Here is a 23,387-nt window from a genome sequence, read left to right as displayed (position 1 = left end):
ATATAATATCATTGAGTCTCCTCCTGACCGCATGATTGCCACAAATTCACACACACCTCGTATCTTTCATCCCTTTTGGCAAGGCCAGAAATCGTCAGTCTGGAGAGATCTACTGCAGGGCTCACCAGGGCGGAACTGATTATTTGCTGGGCAATTGGAGTATGCGGTGGAGAAAGGGTGAGGTTGGAGTAGGTGGTTAGGGGAGGGGGGCATTGAATCATTTGGCGTATTTATTATATACCTGCATCTCCTAGATCAGGTAGAATAATGGCCTCCATAACCTTGGGCGTCCGTGGCCTCTGACAACTCTCTCCTCAGTATCCCCCTTCGCTATCTTTTCATTACAAATCAGTGAAAAAAAAGAAAAAGAGCAGAGCTCAGTTAGCAAACAGAAAACACACATGCCCTCCCATATGCTTTAAGGCAGTATTTATTAGGAGATAATGAAGACGGGCCAGGAAGGCGAGGGAATCAATACAGCCGAGCCCCTTTGATGGAAACCGGCAACGCAGGTCTGGGTGCTTCTCATACAAGGCCGAGCATGATACAAAATCTATCAAAGATTTGGACGTGTTTCTGTGTTGAGGTTTGAAACTATTTTTTTTGATCACTTTGGCTGCTTTTGATACCCGCAGTGGTGAATCTCAAACAAAAACACAGCCTAAAAATCTACAAAAACCCCAAAACCACCCCAGAGTTATTTTCCCTGATTTGATTTCTGAAAAAGGCATTTACTGTACTATTTAACTTCTCCAATGAAAAACAGAGAGATTATTTTTAAGGATATTTAGGCAGTCCTTACGGCATGCTAAGGAGGTTGCATTTGCAAACTTACAGACTCCCAGATATTTGACATAAAGCCAATATCCCTGTATTCCTGAATATTGCAAAGATAAAGTCAGGACCTGTGCAAAAGATCATAAAATAACACTGCCAGGATGTCATTTATGTGTTGCACTATTATATTTTTAGAGCTAGTAATAGTTTTAGTGCTTGACTGGCGCGGCTCGACTCAAAACCATAAAAGCACAATAATTTTGGGATGGACTTTATGGTTAACAGAGAATAATGGACATTTGAACAGTAGTATTTGTGCACCCAAACATTACCAAACACACCCAAACATTACACCCACAGTTTATCACAGTGAGAACACTTGACCCCCAAAGTCCAGTTCGCTTGATTGGTGTGAACAGTGTGTACTGTACTGCTTAAAAAGGTGGTTTCGAGTATGGTCAAACCCAGTTTTATTTATTTTTATGGTCTAGAGTCTTGCAGCATTAGCCATCAGTTGTAAATGGTCATTTTTATTTGTAGAGGTGGAGTCCACCATTCCTGCGCAGGGTTCAAAGTTAGGTCATTAATGTTAGTTCACATCAAAATACCTTTTATTACGGAGCAGCATCAGTAAATGCGATGTATTCGTCACCAAGATTAGCACTGACACTAAACAAGACATTGTCATTTGGGGTACTTTTGGAAAGTATCAAGTCAAGTCAATTTATTTATACGGCCCAAAAATCTGTACAACACATGACACCCTCTGTCTTCAGACCCTAAAAAAGTAAGAAACCTCAGGAATGGCAACTGAGGAGGGATCCTTCTGCCTGGACGGACAAACGTGCAATAGATGTTGTGTGCACGGAATAATATAAAATTACAGTTTTGACGACCATTAAAAGACAAAATAATATCTAGAATGGAAACATATATGTAAAATGGATCCAGGAGGACGTTCAAGCCGCATCGCGGTGTCCCCAAACAGAACCCGAGCCATGCGGCCTCCCCGCCATCGAAGCTGAAATCATTCACACACACACACACACACACACACACACACACACACACACACACACACACACACACACACACACACACACACACACACACACACACACACACACACACACACACACACACACACACACACAGAGAGAGAGATGTCCCGGGACGGACCGACAGTACAGCACAGAGAAGCCCAGAGTTAAAGGAAACAGACATAAGAGAGAGGCACTGCGCTGTGCTTGTGTGACACAGCGACAGAGTGGATTAGTTTTGGATATCGTGAGGAGTAATGGAGCAAGAAGGAGCCCCCCCACTACGGTGAGCTGCAGGTGATGGGCTGTGGGCCACCATCTCCTCACCAAAGCAGCAAACTGTTAACACTGCGCTGTGGTTTAGTTGAACGCTACTTGCACCATGCTCCGCATTAAATCAGTTGCCCGTGCCATGCTAGAAAAAAAGATAATTTTTTCAGAAACTACATAAGTTTGTTCTGCTGCACCAGGATTATGACTTCACCCCACCCCACACATGTTGGATGGGGTAGAGGTCGGGAGCAGACTTTGTGCATGCAAGCATTTTTGCACAGATTGAAACAATAGACAAAAAAAAAGAGATAAAAAGCACAATATATAATGCAAAAGTACAGACGTCATTTGGTGGCTGCCACTCCACCAGTAGAAGCGAAACATGTTCCTGTGGTTATCGATCCTTTGGGCCCAGACCTTCAATAACCATCTTGTCAACGGGTTGGGGGGGTCCTGCCTTCATTTTTTCTCCAGCTCCCTGGGAAGTACTAAACATTATTGTGAGGCAACCAGCAGTGGATTGAAACCCTGTATTGTTAGGCGTGCACCATCATCAGCGCAGGGTAGCAGGTTCTTCCCCTCCTTGTCCGACCGTTGACGGGGTTTGAAAGCCTGTGACAGGTCACATCCACCCAGCTGGAGATTTCCTGCCCTCGGCTGATAAGCTTCATCTGGATCAGGCAAACAATAGATAGAGGGCCCAGACTGTAACATTGTGATCCCGTGCCATTCATTTAGAGGCTCCGTCAACAAGACGCCACCCTGACACCCTACGTGTTCTCGGCGACGGCGGCGTTATTAAGCATGCCTCTGAGGGGGAATGTTGACAGATCAGACACATTTAATATGGAACAGTACAAAAACAGGTACAGGTACAATCCTCATATAGTGAAGCGTTTCGCCAAAGTGAACTTTCCAGACACATTTATTGGGCTGATAACATTACTCAAACACAGTGTATGACCATTGTAAACAATAAAACAGAAAAAAGGCATCAGCTCAGACTGAGAACCGCTCAGGAATTCAAAGTGCGCCAAGCTTTTTAAAATTCTCAACTTGTTTTTTTCTTTTGTTTTTTTAAATCGTCTTAATATATCTTTTGAATGTTGATTCATAACTTTTCTTTACATATTCATTTTTCTGCATTATTGATAATTATAATATGTACAAACGAGGCCAAGACACTGGTTGTTCTGAGGCCGTGGGGAAAGCCTGTAAGTATTTGCTCGTCTCCTGTGACATGACTAGTTTTGGAAAAAATGACAAGGTACAGTAAGGCTGTGTTTCCTCTCGTCGGTTTTGCTGATAGCATGCCTTGTGGGTAATGAAATGTCTGCGTGGGACTGCACGTCGACCACTTCATCTTGACCGGAAGGATGGGGGCAGTGACTCATTTTCCCACTGTCAGCAACATTTTTTATGTACAAAGGCTTTAAAGTCCCAACGTTACCTATTGGTTGGGAGGCTATCAAATAAATGCTTCCCTGTTTTTTTTTCTTTTTTTTAAACTTTGTTTCCAAGTGTCTTCTTTTGGTTTTCTCCCCCAAAAAGTTTTGGTATCAAAATGTCCGTATAGTTATAGTTGAACAGTGTGTGGGGGGAAAGGGCTTGTTAGCTTGTGCTAGATCCAAGGGGTTCAAACTGTTCTCGATGTATGAAAAGAAGAGTCTCTTCGCTCGCGATACAAAGTTCCTTAATCGGTACAATGTCCGGTGTTGTTCTTTATACAATGCCATGAAGTAATCTGGGATGAGATGCAGCCTTTAGCCCCGTTTCACATCTCTCTCCCTCCTCCTCCGTCCTCCCTTCCTCCTCACCCCTCTTCCCGCTCTCTCCGTCGCTCCCGACACCCGTCTCCATGCTCATCCAAGGGAGGCTACTTTAGCAACCACTCGTTCACTGGAAGAGAGGAGAAGGACAGGAGTGAGAATACTGATTTATATATGCAGCACTCTCCACAGTTCAGCTGTTCTTCGGCATTATTCCCACCCAACCCCTCCACCCTCAAAACCATATTTCATCTTTAGCGAAAAACATACTGTTTAAAAGGAGTGGCGGCCTTGAAGGAAAACTATAACCGAAGTGAGCATGCGCCAAGAACAAAAGCAAACATTGTAATGTGATTAAAATAAGGTGTCTCGCTGTTATGTGAAATAAGAGATTTATTGGAGTATTATCATAATCACATTTCCTTTCATTAGCTGAAAATTAAAGAGTAAACACACATGCACCGCATGATTAGCTCCCAAGCATCCCGGCTTTCCCCTTCAGATCACCTCTCTAGGGAGGGGAGGAGTGTTGCCTCTGCTCTAAAGGCTGACCTTATACAAATCACCAAAGAGATGTATTTTCCCTTTTAATGAGACCCCCCCCCGACACACTCACACCTTCCTAGTTTCTCTTGAAGGTCTTTAATTCTCTGAACATTTAAATAAGCAGGTCTTAGTGTTTTTTTAGGGGGTTTTGCTCCGAGGTTCCCTGGTGATTTGTTTTCAGGATCACGAGAGTCTGAGGCGAGCGGGGAGGATTGACATCTCCACGGCCGCTGCACGGAATAAGAGGGCAGGTTGAGTAGAGCAGAACAGAGGGGAGAATGAGGGAGAGATGCAGACAGAAAGGCAATCATGGTGTGTTTGTGTGTCGGGCCACAGCACGGTACGGTACGTCTTGAGCAAGATAAATAAATAAGTAACACAATGATTAGCAGGGAGCGGGGCTACCTCTTGCCTGTAGCCTATTTATGCTTCGGGGATGATATTCAGCATTCTGTGCGGCAGCTGCCCAGATATATATTGGCTGAAATAGAGGAGGAGAGATGACGGACTGCGGCAACACCTCCCTGGGTTGCAGTGAGCTGTGACAAGCCAGTTTTCAGCATCCCGATTCCGCCAGATCCATCAGTGGGGGCCAAACAGGTGTTCTGACTGTCCGGCCATCTGACATTCTGCTGTCTGTTCTCTGTCCCTCTTTCTCTTTAGAACATCCATCTGCAGTCTAAATGATGTCAACCATCAGCCCTGCACTTAAATCTGACATTAATTTAATTAATTATAACAAAGGGCGTGGGTCAAGCAACAATCTGGTGGAATCTACGTGGATGACAGATCTCAGCAGATTCTGCATATTTATGCAGAATCTGTCAGCAACCGGACAAGATTTGGGAATCTGAAGTATATTGTAGTCCGAGGAGTATTGACCAATCACGTCGGAGCGGTCTTTGGTTTAACTCTTACATTGCAACTCAGCAGTAGCAAGAGAATAAGGGGGTAAAACATTGGAAACATTTATTGTAATTACCAAGACCGCATTTATTGTGATTACCATGGTAACACCTTAGCATTCCCTGTTGTTGTGACTTTTCTATCATCAAGATGCGATATAAAGTGTGAACCAAACTGAAGTTCTTGTTGGCTTTTTTACAGCCTTCCTGATCGACTGGCTACTGTCCACTACTACTGACTGCATGTTTCTCACCCCAATGGGGCCCTTTAAAAATATTGTAGATATTCAAAGAAGTAATTTTGTATGTTATGCACTTAATCATGAAGAAGGGACTAGAAGAAGTAGAAAGACCACGAAAACCCACAAACGGCGGGAGGAAGGTAGATGGATGGGTCCAACAAACAGCGATCTTTTGGCCAGGAGACCGCTGTTTGTTATGTTTATGTGTTTATTTATTCTTCAGGTTATTTGCGTACTTCAGAATCGGTACTTCCGTAACAACTATCTTTTCCTAAACCTTACTATGTTGTTTTGTTTTGTAACCTAAGTATTTAACAAAACGTTCCTAACCCCAACTAAGTAGGTTTGTTGCCTTATCTAAATTGAGTTGTTTCCTGTGAAGACAGAGGTTTATTTTGAAACGACCGTATGCACGTAACATGTGGAAATTGACACTAGTGCTGTCTTTCGTGGGTAAAAGGCGTCAAAAATGAGGAGTAACTTTTTGTCAGACATCATACAAACCGTTACATAGGAAAATCAAATGTATGACAACAGTAATGTCAGAAGATGGAGATGGGGCGATGACAAGACATGGGTTGAATCAAGGTCATTGTTTCTACCTCGGTATTGGAGCTTCTGAGCCCTGTTGTTGGGGCAGTCTTTGCCCTGCACACTGAAGTTGATGTTGGTGCGGATGCAGCGGTTGTTCAGCGGCTGGACCGGGCGAACGTTGTCGCTCATGCTCAGGAAGATCTGAGACGGCTGGTTCTGGCTCAGCAGCCGCAAGGAGTGCATCTGAGATGAAGACAAGAGACGGGGAAGAGAGAAAAAAGAAGCCTGTTAAAAGTTGGCCATAGCATCACGGAGATGTGAGCCAGGCATTTTGATCCACTGCATTATTTTCCCGTGTGGGACTATATGGAAGATTAGACAAAGAAAAGTGTTGGGAGTAAAAGCATCAGTGTTGGGGTGACATGTGTCACATGCGGAACAATAGTAAGAGAGAGAATTCTGGGCTGGGACAGACAATTCATAGTGTTTCGGCTGAGGCTCACCTGCATGCGTGTGAGGTACACCGGCTTGTTCATCAGGATCCATGTGGCGGTCTCAAAGCATGGGGGGATGGTCATCGATCCCTCGTATGTGATAAAACTAATCGTCTCTGGGTAAATCTCCTCTATGTTCAGGTTAGTCAGTAGATACGCGTCATCTGCAGAAAGGAAGGCAGAAAACAAAAACAAGAGGAGCCTTTTAATGTGGATGTACTCTGTCCAGTAGTTTTAATGTGTACAGAAGTTGTAAGTTTCACAAAAACATCAAAAAAGGGAAAAGAACTGAGTCTTTTTGTAAGCAGATTACTTATTTGGGGGGGGAGGCATGAAGTAATGTTGTACAGATTCTATACGAATATTCACTCTCTTTTTGCTCTGTTTTAGTCTCCACCAACTCCTGGGGAAAATATAAGGAAAGTCATCTGCCGGACAGAAAACTATTGAGCTTAAATTATTCTAGTCACATTGTTTCCACTTTAAGTGGTTAAAATGTTCTTTGTAATGTTGCTACGTGTATAACTTTAATACATCCTTTTATATAGTTTCCCGTAAATAAAGGTATGAACATGTTTTCCCGGGAGGCTATGAGTCCATTTTATACGGGCTGTAAACTCAACCCCTCCAATACTCATCAAGCAATGAGCACATCTTTCAGAATTCCTCACTTCTTATTTCACATATCATTTAGTGTTCTGTGAATGACAGGCTGTTGGTGTTGCAGCACAAAACCTCTTTCATCCAAACTGTCTCCACTGTCAGGATGCTAATTAGACAGACAGAAACTCTCTCTCTCTCCCTCTTCACACTCCAGTAACACGCTCTCAATAACTTGTCATCTGTCGGGCCTCTGTTGACAAATGGACTGTCCATTATAATGAGGTCACGCTGTGGTGGACCACTGAGGCTTTAATACTTGTTTAGCTGTGCTCTGCATCACTGTTAAATACTGCCTCGTGTAAACAGTATTAATCAAAAGAACAAAGAATTAAATAAATAAGCTTGATTGGCTTAATTCGAGAAAATCCCCATGAAAAAGAAAATCTTCTCTGATCCTCCCTGCATGAGAAGAGGAGCTCTGTTATATTATTATTATAAATAAATAATTCTCTTTGGATGGTGTATATGTGGCTTTGTGTTAGCATTTGTGTACATATGTGATAAAAAATTAAATAATTAAACATTTCTGCATCACTGGCCACTTTGAGACCCATTTTTGTGGGGTACTGTTTTTAAAATGAACCAGCTTGAGACATTAAAAACATCTTCCAAATGACTTATGAAGCTAAGGTTAACTCAATTAACCAACTAGCTAGCTAGTAAACTAATCTGTAGCTTTGTACACTGTGCCATGTCATGCGAAAAATGGTCCAGCTACAAGAAAAGGGACAAGTCTTAGGGAAGCGTTACTTGGTGTTTAAAGATGAATTATTACAGATGTTACTTACTTCACATGGACACTTACTTTTGTATGTTATTCTTGTGATGGTGTCTCTGTTCAGCATTCGATTCAGGAATGAGTTTGATGTCTCAGCAATCTGGATTAAAAGACAGAGTAGAGGAAAAAAAGGTGAGGTTAAATCTAAAATGCCACTAAATTTAATCTACCCAGTTCAGTACTTTAAAGGATAATGCAAGTGCATTTTTAATCTACCAACTTTGATGCCCATGAAATGTCTGAACCCACTGATGTATTTTGCACAGCTAGACGCTCCTAGACTCTCTTTCACTGCTGCTTTGCCTTCTGGAAAAAAATGGCTCCCACTGTTTTCAAGAAACCATTAAGATCAGCTCACAGACACACACTGCTGCCATGACAAAAAAAGAATAAATCTTCTTAATTAGAATATACACGGTATTCTAGTGCTAACTAGGAAAACAAGTTTTAGTCTATCAGGGCTGAATGTGACGAGATCATTGACAGTGACCCTGAAACATGTTATCTTTCACTCCCCACAGCTATATATTGCGTCGTTACTACTGCCAGGAATATTCACAGTTTCATATTAAATATACATTTTCAAATAATTGCATTCTGCAAATCAAACGCATTTACTAATAGATTTGGCTAAACAGCTTGATTCTTGAAATATTTCCTTCACACACACCTGAGCTGCCTCCCTTTCTTCCCCCCGAAATCAAGCTTGTCCTGTGTTCCCACATTAAGCCGATAGTATCAATCTCCCTTCTACCAGATTGTCAATGTTGTCATATTGCCATTGTAGTCCAGCTGTTTCCTATTCCTCCCTGTTCTTTTGGACACTGTGCCCGCCTGCCAGCTACCTTTTCTGATCACTGTCTACTTGCTCTGCTGTTGTGTCTGGATTTGGGTCATCTTCCTTGTTTTCAAGAATTTAAATTGTTACAATCCTTTTTATTTCTTTTCATTTAACTCTATCTCCTAGCAATAGCATTTATCCGTTTTATTTCTTGCATTCAAAGAAATGTTTTTTCGGTGATCGAATTTCAATCCGATAGTGCTTGACAACAAGAAGGTACAGGTGTAAATGCGCCCAAAATGCATTAAGGACAGATTGTGATCCGATCAGCCAAACCAACTCCGGATGTGGTCAGATACGCATTCAACACAAATGTAAATGCAATTGCATCTTGAATCCACATGCAACAATTATGTGGGCAGATACAATCTACACTTTAAGGCGATGTGTAAAGACTAATATTTCCAAATACACATTGAGGGAAAAGGAAATGCAACCTGGATTATGTTCATTGGCAAAAAAAAATATCAAGGGAGAGGCAATTTCTCTTAGATCTCTTAGACTAAAAAACTAAACCAAATTCATGTCCATCTGGCTCACCGATGTACAAATGGCTTTTCTGCATACTTATATAACCTGTTGAACACACAATTTACAGTTTCCCGACTCTTGAAAGAAAAGCAGGTAAGCATTGAGGGTACATTTCCTTCGAACAGCCGCCCAGGGTGTTAGGACACTAAGGCTGTTAAGAGCAAGCAATATAAGTGTGCAGATAATTGGCGAAAAGGCGGAAGTGACAATGGAAGGAGCCTAACGGCACAGTAGCGCGCCAACTGCTCTATTGTATAATTGGTTGGGAACTGTTTATTGTGTGGATTTTCCATTAGTTGTCCTGGAAACACATGCTGCTAATGACAAACATCAAAAACATCAGTCAACAACAGTCAGTGATGATAGAAATCACTTTGCAGCCTGCTTTCACCCAGAAGATTATATTAAGTCTACTTAAATGCAAATCAGCTGAATTGAATCACATTATGAAGTTGGATTTGTAAAATTATTGCTTTATATAATATGCGTACTTGTCAACCACACTAAGGTTGGGGAAAGATTGTGGCTAGTGCAAGTAAGTGACTAGGAACCTTGTTAGAGTTAGTTAAAACTTATGGTCAAGGTTATGGAAAGATTGTGATTACAAATTGTAATAACAGGTTCATCACAGGTTAGAGACAGTACACAAACTCAGTTCTCCTGCAATAAAGTCAGACTCACTTTTTACTTCAGATTGTCACCAATCCAACACCCTGACCTCCACACCCTTACTGTCCACCTTGCTTCATAGGTAAGGACAAACTACTTCCTGCAATGGCACTGCATGCTGGTCCTGTCTAGATGGTAACCCTCCATTTGTGAAACTCGAGATAGTTGTGGTTAGGCAATAACCTTGTTAGTATAGGTCGTCGGGCTAAATGGAAACCCTTCTTTATCGAAACTCTCTTCAGTTATTTGAGGTTAGGCATTGACTTTGAATGGTTTAGATTATGATAGGTCGTCTGGCTGGAATGGTCACCCTCATTTTGTGAAAGTTTTGTGAGATGGTTTAGGTTACGCATGACCTCAAATGGCTAACGTAAGGATATGTAGTCCGGCTAGAGGGTAACCCTCAATTTTTGAAACTCTTGTGAGATAGTTGAGGTTTTGCATTGACCTTTAGTTGTTAAGGTTAGGATAGGTCGTTTGGCTGGATGGTAACCCTCTGTTTGTGAAACTCTTGTGAGATAGTTGAGGTTTTGCATTGACCTTTAGTTGTTAAGGTTAGGATAGGTCGTTTGGCTGGATGGCAACCCTCTGTTTGTGAAACTCTTGTGAGATAGTTAAGGTTAGGCCATTACCTTGAATGGTTAAGGTTAGGATAGGTCGTCTGGCTAGATGGTAACTCTTGATTTGTAAAAGTCTTGCAAGACAGTTGAAATTAGGCATGACCTCAAATGGCTAACGTAAGGATATGTTGTTGGGCTAGAACTCTTGGGGGATGGTTGAGGTTTGGTATTGACCTTGACTGGTTAAGGTTAGGATAGGTTGTCGGGCTAGATGGTAACCTTCAATCTGTGAAGCTCTCGTGAGATAGTTTAGACATGACCTTGAATGGTTAAGGTTATGATAGGTCGTCGGGCTGGATGGAAACCATTGATTTCGTTATTGGGCAGCAATTTCGGTGACCCCTTTTGCCCTGAACGTGAATCACTACGTGTTGAATCTTCCAATATGGGAGAAATATTTAGGATACTGGGCTAGGTAAAATATAGCAAACATTTCTTGTCAAACCTAGCCACCATGATGATTCTAGGATCTCTGTCATAGACCACAGAGACTGAAACTGCAGCCCATTAACTGCCCTAAATAGCTGTAGAGACACTTTTAATTCCTAACTCCACTCTTACTCTGCTTGACCAACTCCATTATCAGTACCTCTCACTCCTAATTCTGAGACATGCTTGCTAATTGCTGAAGGAAGCACCACACACTTCGTGTCCACTCCCACGCCCTTCTATCGACTCCTCTCTGCCTTCCTCTCCACTCCATCTTTCCCTCACTCATGCTCGTTGGACTTCACAACTCTAATTGTCGAGACGTCTTTCAGCCAAGTGATTAAAAAGAGATGTGCTCGTCTCGCCCCTCGGGGTTTCAGTCATTCAGTTTCTCCCATTCCAGAAATGGTGTGAGAAAAGTACAGACGTAGCACCATAATGTTAATAGACACAAGGTAACGACGAGAAACGCATTGAAGATTCAAATATTTCTTGCCGTTACATCAATCGACAATCAAATGAGTGAATAAGTGAGTGGAATGGCCTTGCTTTCACTCAAAAGCCCATCCCGCCGTGTCTCTCTATCATGGGTCTGTGTTCCACTGTGGTCCCCACGTAGCTGTAATCACACACGACTCCACGCCTAGAATGGGGGCCCTTCCCCGGCATTCTGACTCACAGCAATAGGATTTTGTATCTGACTAGGCCTTGGAAAGCTTTAGTCACTGAACAGCAGGAAAAACAAGCTTTTACTCTAAAAAAAGATGTGGCTAATTACCACCTGTCTCCTACTATCAAAGAGTCTGATATGTGGATAATTAGGCCGGTTTAAGAACAGCCAACTGGCCAAGAAGTTGTCATTTTACGTTTCTTCAAACCATGAATAATTGTGGACGATTTTGCATTGGGGCAGAGCAAATTACATATTAAATGGATGCGCCATTATTGAAAGTTAGCTGGTAAAATATAAAAAAGGTTAACAAAGAGCGAGAAAGTCAAAGAGGAGACCGCTGTTCGAGTCCTGTGGGAAACCAAAAGCAAAGGTTTACACTTGTCGCATAATATTGGTTGCATGTGACCTTATAAAGTCTGCTTAGGCTGGTTGTTATATATTTACGCTAGTTACATTGTTATTTACGTTCTTGCATAATTAAACCATGATCTATTTTTTAACCCCAAACAACTTGTTTTGTTGCCTAAACCTTTTAAGGTTAATCTCATAATTCTTCAACATGGAACACTGGAGTCTGTTTGCGCATTTGTTTTAATAATTTCTACTTTGCTTCTGAAGCAAATCATGTGTCTTTTGGTATGGCTATAAATGCCTCGGTACCAATGACCCTTAGCTGCTTAAGCTATAGTGAAGAAGCCAGCCAGAGGCTAGAATCAGAGCTCAGCAAGTCAGAACTCTTTGTCACTGCAGTTGGGAACAAAGCACAGCACAATCACCTAACATTGGCCCAGAATGTGAGAGTAAAGTGATTTAACTGAGTGTATTATCAGATTGCAACAAATCTGAAGCTAATGTTTAGCTAGCAAATTAACTATCATTTCCTGAAACCATGGTCGCTGAAAAATTCTCCTGACTTCACTATTCTATTGTGTTCATACTATGTGTGGTTATTTTTCTAAATAGCAAACCATTATAATAAGTATCATTACAATATCTTATTTTCCTTTGACAGCTAAGCTTAACAGAACTGCGGTTTCAGAGCCATATGCCCCGGCTGTCGTGTACCCAGAGAACACCTGCAGCACTCCACATCCAGAGCTTAGCTCCTCTCTCACACGTCCTCCGATAGACTCTGCTGCTGGTTGGAGGGTTGAGTCAAGGAGAGTTGACCTAGGTCAGCGTTTCCTCTGTCTCTTCAAGACTAAATGACGGTCCCATTGACATTGGGGAGCTAATTAGCAGTTAGCAGCTGAACTTTTCAGCCTTAGTACTCACGGTGCCGAGGACGTCAGCTGCCTCTCTGATCTCTGAGCCTCTCATTATAGATGGCGACCTCTCATACACAACAAAGAGACAGGAGAGCACCGCCACCACCACTGACACTGAGCCAAGGAGCACATTGTTTCTCCCTGCAGGATAATTGGATTGCTAATTGTTTGTGAGATCTTGAGTTGAACATTTAGAAGATTTCAGCCGAAGACACAGCAGGAGCAGGAGAGTGGAGGGGTGGGAGCACTGACGCTGTCATGCTGAAGGATAATTTAGCTCCTGACAGATCTCTTTTAAACCAATATGCAGCTACTAGACACAAACACAGCCTGTTCTCACTCCCAAGGCAAATACCGACTCTTGGGCGGTAGCCCTTGGCGTCTTTAAACCAATGCACAAGGCAATTATTAGCATCTGTATGAGACACAACAGGCTTTCAACAAACTCCAATGTAAACCCATCTGCCTTCTTATTGGATGCTAAGAGAAACTGACATAGTATAAAGAGCGAGGAAGTCAGTAAAGGGCAGGAAGCAGTGGAAGTAGATCAAACATACACAGGACTTTGGTCCAGGACACAGCTGTTCATGTCCCATGAAAATCTTAAAGTAAATGTGAACATTTTATCACGTGAGTCTCAAGTCACGTTAATCACTTGGAAGTCACATGAGACTAGTCTGCACCATCATCTAAAATTGGCCCAGAATGTGTAAACCGCCACTGTTTTACAATGCTAACAACATATTCAAACGTCAACGAAATCATTTCACAATAATCGTTAGCTTGTAAAGCCACAACCGTTTAACTGTGACCGTTTCACAACGTTAACCACCTGCTACAATCTTTACCGTGACTGCTTAACGTTAAACAAAATCGTTTCCCAACAATAACCAAGTGTTACAACTTTAACCGCAACTTTTTTCACGTCAACCAAGTGCTACAATGTAAACAACGTGTGTTTCACAACGATAACCACGTGCTACAACATTAACGCTACTGTTTTACAACATTAATTAGGCACTTACAACATAAACCGTGACCGCTTCATTACTTAAAACACGTGCTACATCAACCCCGACCTTTTACGTTAATCACATGCCAAAACGTTAACCGCAACCTTTTCACACATTAACCACGTGCTACAACATTAACCGCAACCATTTCACAATTTTAACCCCTGTGCAACAAACTGTTTCTCTGTCATAGAAGCAATGTAAAAGCTTACATCTGTTGTAATCAATTGACAAACAATATAACGCTCAAGAGCCAGCCCATTTGGTTCCATGGCTGAATATGAGACGTGCCTTGGACTATGTGTAGGAGAGAATCTGTCACATAACCATACTTATGTCATGAATAAGTATGGTTAAATTAATATACTAATTTGTAAAACGTGTACGTTTTCATGAAATTTCAAGTTATAAGACATTTTGACAAGTCACAATAGGATAACGTGTAAACAATAAAGTAAATGATGTCTGGTTCCATTTAGCTTCTTCAGTGGACCTTTTCACAGCAGACATGTCATAACTGGAAAAGCAGTGACAGAGCCATTGTTAATGTTTTAGTAACACCAGTGCTGTTATGACAAGTCAAAATGTCTGCTGTCAAAATGGCCTATTGTTTTTCTTTTTTCTTGTCCTTTTTTTTATGCCAGCAAATACTCAGATCATTTTCGCTCCTCAGGAAAGTGAGTTTTTGCCGCTTGGTTTCCCATCATACTTCGAGTCATGCATACCTAAAGTGTGATGTTGCCATGGAGTCAGCCAGTTAGCTTTGGGCTGCACCTGAGCCCCGCTTGATTATTTCTTACTTTCTTACTCTTCTTTACTCCTAAAATTCATATGCAGACAATATAACCTGGATTACTTCTGATACTGAAGTAAACATCTAAATGTGATGATTATGAAGCAAAATGTCTTTTTAATTTGATTTGTATAATTCACCACAAGGGTAGTGTTGAATCCAGCAGGACATGTATGAATTGTTTGTTCTAGTTTAACTGACCTATGACGAGGTAGATTGCGCGTTATGACACTACAAAATGTGGGTTTAAAAGGGTTATCAACTTTAATATAAATGCTGTTTTGTATGTTTTTACAGCCTGACATGTATTTGATCACATCAGTGTTTCTACACAGAAACACTTGAATAAACAGTTAGTCCACCTTAAATTGAGTCTGGTCTATATATATATATATATATAATTTTCCTTACACAAGCATTGTAGCTAGTGACTGAAATTCAATATCTATAGAAAATGTTTCAGTATTCTGTTGGATTTCCAAGCTATAACCCGTTACAAAATGTCACCATTGCAGCTGCTGGGTCATGACAAGTAAATTAAAAAAGAAAAAAAGACTACTTTTGAGTGAGAACAGCCTACACACTGACAGGCAGGAGGTAATTAAACGCATTTATGAGACTTACCTTCATGAATATGGACACTATGACCAATCCATTGGGGCTTTTAGCAGCTTCTGTATAATTTGTGTACAGCTCATGGTTGTAGTGAATCAGTTGAACCTGGAACATAGAGAAAAACAGATCATGATCTGGCCAGACATTCTGAAAGCACAAAATGTAAAATGTGGCCATACTTTTAGTCTAAAACTTTAAATAAATGAACCAACATTATCCACAGTATGTGAAGACATACTGAAATGATCATGCTAACTGGCTAGCCGTGACTCAGACGTTCAATTAGCGGTTAACTCTAGCAAATAATACAAATAATAGCGTACACAGAATGTACAGCCCCTGGTTAGTAGCACAGTTTACACACAGATGGCTAACGTAAACTGTAAACCGATGCTTAGATTATAAAATGTGTTATTTTGACCGGTTCTCAAAGTTTTAGGAGTTTGGTCGATTTATTCGTATTCTCTCTCTGCTGTTAGGTAATAGTTAATAGGCTTTTTTACTGTAAATTCAGATAGTATGAACCCAGTAGTAAAGGCGAAATGCTGACCGCCATTTGTTTGGAGCATGTGGCCAGGTCTGACACATTGCACCTTGAACATTATGACAGTGAGGCAGAAAGTTGATCTCCACATTGAGTACAAAATACACCTAAATCTTTTCTCCCTGCTACATCATGTCAGAATATTTGAAAGGGAAAATCAATTCGGGATCAGGTCTCTCCCATGGATTCATAGACACACTCTGTGTAATGGAAGGAGGTGGTGTTCGGAACTTTTTTATACTCGGCGTAGATGCGGACAGAGATAATAAGAGGGGCATAAAGAGGCGAGGATTCTGTCATCATTTGATACAAAGCCAGCGTTCTCTCACAGGCTGAGGTGAGAGCGCAGCTAAACCATCTCCCTGCATGAGGTTAATGTTCACTGAGGCAGATGCTTCATCCACTCCAGCTGTTCAATATTCCTGCCTTTTAATGATGTTTGGACGTGGGCAGGCGGTGCGGCTCAACTTCCAACTCGTAAAAGAGGACTGCTGAAAGAGGAGCTAAATTTTTTTTTTGACAAAAAGCTCATGAATAGGAAGTTCAAAGCAAGCACAGATGACTAGATCCATACATTTATTTTTTTAAAGATTGTTTTTCGGTGTTTATTTTATTCCTTTATTATTAAGTCCATGGTAGAAAGTTGAAAAAAAGGAGGTATATTAGAGTTCGGACAACAGAAGTATCCATATTCGCACTATGGAGGAACTGACGTAGAGACACCTTATACTGGTATACGGGTGTTAGGGCTCATGATCGACCCACTTCATGAAAATCTGGCTTTATGGAGACAGGAAGTCATTGATTCCTTGTCATTATGAATGCCACTGCTCTTCTTGGCAGGACCCGTCCGGCGTAGCTCGTTGGGACGATTGGTTAGGCATTGACCTCGAGTAGTTAGGGCCAGGATAGCACATTGGTCAGGGCATAGGACCCGAACAAATCAGATTACCAGTACCGTGGCGAGAATGGACGCCAATCCAAGCGCCTGAATGCTGCACAGGGTGGGTCTTGCCACGAGGAGCAGTGGGATTCATATTAACGCATGAATGACAGACAGTAGTGTAGTAGTGATTAGTAGTAATTATGGATTATGATTGTGTTGATTATGATCATAAAACCACCTGCCACCTTTACAGTTGATGTTTGATTTTTGAATAATGGGAACCAAAATTATGACCTTACCACTTCTCATTACATTAATCAGCAAAACTTACATTCAACTATAACAACCCAAAGCTTCTGAAGCATTGCCTTTAGGCTCTGGTACTTCTATATTTTAATAGTAATAAACACAATGAACTGCTATGAATATAAAGGCAGTGAAGCACTTATTTCAAGCACAAAATGGCCTTAATGATTTTCAGATCCTTCCCAAAGGCTCTCATGCTTTCTCTCCCCACCTCCATAAACTTCTCATCCTTAGTCATTGAGAAAGGGCTTGGCATGCATACTGTACTGAAAGATATAAATAAACAAATGTAAGAGGAGAGTAATTATGAAAAGCTCGATTGGGGGAGCACAGAGCGACAGAACGTCTATAAATGCAATCAAGCGGAGGGAGGAAGTGATTAGAGCCCTACGTTGATCTGATTAGATTTTTAGGTGAGAGCGGCAGAGGCAGCCAAAAGAACTCATCCGCACTCCCTCAATGACAAATTGTACAAAGTTTGCTGCTGGTGGGCAATAAAAGGCCAGAGTGGGCCATAATAAAGTGGGACTGTTTGCCAAATGGAGATAGGAATAAAAAAGAGCAAGATGCAAAGCAAACAAGAGTGGAAATAGAGGTGGTAATTAGATACAGAAACGGTTGAAGAAAGACCAAGAGAGAAGAGGTTCTGAATGTTGGCCAGGCCTGTGAGCCTGCAGCACTACATCATTTATCACAGTGGCCCTGTGTTCAAACACAGACTCACACTAACTACTGAATACAGTCACACCTCCACCCATCTAACAGGTGCAATCCTTTAAGATTCAGCCATAGCACTCTGTTCCTGGTGCCTTCTGGACAGATTGTGATGATGGCAGAGACGCAGACATTATTATATTATATTGTTATAGATTTTATTATAGAATAGGGCATGACAGTTACCACAAAGTTAAAAACGTAGACTATATATAAAAAGTGGACGTAGTCGTCATGACATCACCCATTGGTTTGTGGACTGCCATTATATAACCTAGAGGTTTGCATTTTGTCCGTTTTGTCCGTGGCCATCTTTGCTTTTTTGCAACCAGTGAAAAGAGGCGACCATATTTGGAATGCGGAGGAGTGACGTAGATAAGCCTTATACAGCTCTGGTAGCGGTAGCGACCTGTCAATCACAATGTAGCCTGCCCTGCTTTATGGTGTATTTTACTCTAAAAGGGACCATAATTTACTCAATGAACATCATGCTGTAATTAAGACGACTTGAAACTGTTTGAGACCATAAACTCATGTTCACAATGTTTACTGAGGTCATAAATCAATAGAGAAGTAGGATAATTTCCCCATAGGCTTCGATACAATTGTGCAATGAGTTGCCCCTTGATGGCCAGTAGAGAGAAAACAAGTTTATGACACTTCTGCATTGGCTTAACTTTTCAGAACTGGAGGTTGCATCCTGGTTTAAAAGCACTTCATATAATCATGAGACCATGTAGACGACATTTTGTGGTTTTGAGTTCTATATCTTAACTATTGGATGGATTGTAAGACATTTTTGGGATGAAATTCATGTATTGCATCAGCCTCAGTACTCTTTCTTAGTACGTATTACCAATTGGTGCCATGCCATTATGCTCAACTAAGATGAAGAACATGCTAACATTGTCATTGAGCATGTTAGCATGCCAATGGTAGCATTGAGCTCAAAGTACAGCCTCACAGAGTATAGCTGTAGACTCTCAGCTGTGTTAAGACACTGATATACAGATTAGCTTGGAAATTCAGACAACGTAAAATGAGCCAGGGGCGAGGTAAATACCAGTTTAAGTGTAAACTATATTTAGAAATGTATTACCGCTTAACCATCCTGCCATTCTTGCCAAATTGAAGTGGTTACCTTCAACAACAGTAATTTTATCTTGCAGAACACGGGGGCTTCTGATCTATCCTGCCTCCATCGACTGGTTAGTTTGTGTTACTGAGATTTTTAAAGTTTAAGTAACTGTAGGTAACACACTGACTATGGATACATGTATAGTGCTTAATACGTAGCAGCCTCATTATGCAGAAACCTAAGTCCGGTCACGTAGAAAAATGTTTCAAGAAAGGCTTGGTAAAATACAATTTAGACAATAAAACATACATACTTTGACCAAAATGTTAACGTTTTGTATTTGAATACACAGGGAACACCACTTTGAAGCTATAGATTGACATAGAAACCTAAAAAAATAAAAAAACATATTTCTAAAGGTTTATCAGCTATGTTGATGGTCATTGGAACATTCTGTTGGTATCAAATGGGTTTTATGTGTGAAATACAATTTTCATGCTTGCTTCCACGGAAAAGCATCCAAAACTAAAATGATCAACATCGCCGCAACAAACTTCCCATTGAAAGCGACACTAATGGCTCTTCACTGTGATGGCAGCTCCATTGGGCAGTGCCACCACTTTTAAGGCTTCAGGGATTTCCGTCAGCTAAACCTGCAATGAAGCCACACTGAGCGGAAATGGTTTGAGAAGACGCTGAATTGGGTATGAAAGGGTCACTTCTGCTTGGTTGGCTCGCATTCTGGAGTGTTTGTGTATGTGTGTGCGTGTTGGCTGGGGGGTCATGACAGCGTCTTTATGGCATGATGGCTGGCCGGGCCCAGGGTTTAGGAAAATATGAAGACAGCAAGTTGATAGCGGGAGAGAGGCTGCTCGGCTAACGGTGAGAGGGGGGCGTAAAAGTGCTGGGCTGGAAATGATCCTCTCCATCTCAACGTCCATCCATCCGTCACCTCCTCCTTCAGATTAACTGGAGCGTGGATCCGTAAAACTAACAAACGGACGAGGCCCTGATACAACCCTCAACAATCACACTCTTATTTTATTTGAGCCTTGGCACGAGAGAACCCTGCCAGAGCACTTGAAATCACCTATATGTCATCTGTGTTTATACTCCATGCTACACTGGCAATTGAACATAATACCAAATTTAGTTGGCTTCTCTCATTCATGTTTATATCAGCGTGTTTGTCGTCTTCAGGCGTGCGGTGATGTTCCATTCCGATCTACATCTAAGATCCAGCACAATTAGGACCGCGACGGTGCAGATGCGGGAGAAACGTGATGTGAATAGCGATTAATGATAATTGGGGGAGGAAGAGAAAATAAAACAGAACAAGCTCCCCAAAAAAGCTCCGTGACCGCTAATCTGCCGCAGTGATATTAGCTCAATGTGATTTGTGGTGCGTGCGACTGTGTTTCAAAGAGGACGAGGTGATTGGTCTGATTGATGGGGGTTTAAAATGTTTGGAACAGCTGCCTATGGCGAATCCCTCTCAAACACTTAACGTGATTTGTATTAAATATAGCCAGATCCTCTCTTTAGCAGTGAGCGGCATCTCCTTCAGTTTGCAGGGACCAACCCTTCAATTTATTGGGTGTAATACCATTTGTTTTGTCCATCATCATGTTGTTTCATCAGATGATCCGGATAATGGGTGATAATGGGTAAATAAAAGGTCATTAAGGCAACAGCTGCTCGGTGGTGTTTGCTTTTCAATCAGTTCCCGGACTGCATGGTTTGAGCGCATGTTGGTGGAAAGTGAATGAAAATGATAGAATAGAAAGTCTGTAGAGCAATTTCATAATGTCTTTTTTTCTTTTCTTTATCATGGTCTACTGTTGTTAAAAAGACAGAAATACAGTGGAGCAGGAATGAGAACTAAAACCCAATGAGTCAGCATTTTTTGCACTGGTTCCCTCGTCTGGAAGTTGATTGGGTTTTAACTTGTAACTTGTATGATTCTTAGTTTTTCTTGAACCAAATGTTGGACTGTGGTGGTTCTAAAGGAGGTTCATAATAATAGTACTAATCAGACAATCCCATATCAATATGATGGGTATAATGTTGTTTGCCTGATTAGATTTTTTTGTAAAAACAAAACAAAAACTGATCCGAACACCTATTGTTTGTATGTTTAAAGACCCTTTGCCAAATGTAAAAAGTTTGAATGTTGCAGCCAGTTAACTAGCACAAATGCTCTACAGTCCCATCTAGGGTTGGCCATTACAAATAAGCTTAGGCTACAAATGATGCAATATGTGGCATTGGTTCATGCTATACTCAGTCAAAGTTAGTAAAAAACAAAGCAAAGATGGAAACCGCTGAAAGGAATAGTGTGTGTTTTATTAAAGTTGATTTTTAGGTCACTCCAATGTCATAGTGTTTTTCAACGCACCAACAAGTATTTTTAGTATAGTCGCTCTGTGACTGTACTTCAACATAACTTTGACCAAAGATAAAAGAGATGAATTCGTCCCTGTGATGGATCACCTCAGTTTCAGGTCTGGACAGGGGACTGAAATGAACACGAAGCAATAGCTGCCTGGAAGAAGGGAAATCCAACGAAACACTTGTGGCAGTAGTATATCATAGAAAAATGTTAAAAGTGTATCAGCTTTTTGTACAGGTCAAATCGGACCGTATAAATTAAAGAGTGCCTTTTGAAAAGCAGTTACTCAAGCTCTGAAGACTCGTTTTCTATCACAGGATAATAGGACGGCTGAGTGTGTAAAAACAACTTGGTGAAGGAATACTATTTGGAATATTTTAGCACTTATTAAAAGACCAAGGTGTTTCATTTTCAGATAAGACCGTGAAGAAGCTCTAGGGGAGCCAGCACACACACACACACACACACACACACACACACACACACACACACACACACACACACACACACACACACACACACACACACACACACACACACACACACACACACACACACACACACACACACACACACAGAAAGAGAGCATAAATTAACCCCCAGGTACTGGCATGTTTTGTAATGTAGCAGACAGCCAGCCAACGCACATCTCTCTCTCTCTCTCTCTCTCTCTCTCTCTCTCTCTCTCTACTCAAATACAGCAGCTTGGTCCATGGCCCTACGCTTTGAGCGAGTGTCAGATTTGATGTGCATGGCTGCCTCTAGTGACCGTAATAGACAAAGAACAAACATGGGACTTTCAGCCAGGAGACCTCTGCTCTTGTCCCATATACCTATCTTTAACTTACGTAAGTAGGGTTGTGGTTTCATTTATCATTTCAATGTGACGGAAGTCAGCTGTGTCAAAATGCTTTTGCCCACACTTCAATGCGACATGCCTGATTGGATAGTGATCCGATATATTTTGCAGTCAAAGGAGAGGCTACAAAACGGCGGATAAAACCTAATCAATTCTCGACAGTAAAAGTCCCCTTTTACTTTGTTATTTAATAGATTTTTTTTCAAAGCAGCAAGATCGGGAAAATAGGTTTTAATCAGCAGTAATTCAGACAGCGGGTATCAGCTGGGCTCCATCCCCGCCTTTCCTCCTCTCTTTCTTTGTAAGTACTTGGTTGATTTAGGAAAAAATGGTGGTTTGGGTTGAAATAAGTACGTTTGTTACGTGAAATAAGTACACGCGATCAGTGGTCTCCTGTGTGAAAGTACTGTGTTTGCTTGACACATTCATCTTTATACTATGTAAGTTGCTCTGACCGTATAATAATGACGCAGATGGGTTTTTAGGGAACTTAGGGACCTCTTGTTGCCATGAGGATGTGGTTGTGTGAGCTAGGATTTTACATAGGCATATATGGTCATTAGCATACTTGTGCTCACATGTTAGGAACTAATAATAAATCATATGAATGCAAATGCATGTGCAGATTGGATAAGGCACTGAGTAACATCAATGAACTAGCTAATCCTAACAAAGTCTATATATCCTGCTAAATTTGAATAATTCCTCCATGTTGATGCTGATGACTTTCATTTTATCTGAGGCTTATTTTATGTGATATGTACGTGGGTGATGCATTTTATTTTATGGCTGTTTTTTAATGTATATATTTTGATATTTTACTACCATGGGCCGCTGTGTGCAATCAAACGGAATCGAACTCACAAACACACAAAAAAAGGCACCATGAGTAAGACTACATAAAGGGGTGATTTAAAGACGAAAGCTTTGGAGAGCTAAGTCACACACACACACACACACACACACACACACACACACACACACACACACACACACACACACACACACACACACACACACACACACACACACACACACACACACACACACACACACACACACACACACACACGTCCTCCCACGGGCTGCCATTTCAGAAGGATGCTTTGCTTTAAAAAAGTTGCAATGTTTTTTC

General features: G+C 41.3%; 1 protein-coding gene across 1 annotated transcript in view; it reads right to left on the bottom strand.

Moving 5' to 3' along the window:
- Positions 1 to 3,009: 3,009 nt before the first annotated feature.
- The window catches only part of ca10a (carbonic anhydrase Xa), a 204,910-nt gene continuing 184,532 nt past the window's right edge, over positions 3,010 to 23,387 (bottom strand). Inside the window, exons 6-10 of the mRNA XM_054599350.1 lie at positions 15,483 to 15,578; positions 8,049 to 8,121; positions 6,590 to 6,744; positions 6,155 to 6,329; positions 3,010 to 3,989 (exon numbers count right to left, since the gene is read on the bottom strand). Coding sequence (XP_054455325.1) covers positions 3,967 to 3,989; positions 6,155 to 6,329; positions 6,590 to 6,744; positions 8,049 to 8,121; positions 15,483 to 15,578 — 522 coding nt within the window. The 3' untranslated portion in view covers positions 3,010 to 3,966. The remainder of the gene's footprint in view (positions 3,990 to 6,154; positions 6,330 to 6,589; positions 6,745 to 8,048; positions 8,122 to 15,482; positions 15,579 to 23,387) is intronic.

Source organism: Anoplopoma fimbria, chromosome 5, assembly GCF_027596085.1.
Source record: "Anoplopoma fimbria isolate UVic2021 breed Golden Eagle Sablefish chromosome 5, Afim_UVic_2022, whole genome shotgun sequence".
Lineage (NCBI taxonomy): Eukaryota > Metazoa > Chordata > Actinopteri > Perciformes > Anoplopomatidae > Anoplopoma > Anoplopoma fimbria.
Note: the sequence above shows the minus strand (reverse complement) of the source record. Positions and strands in the feature narration are given on the sequence as shown.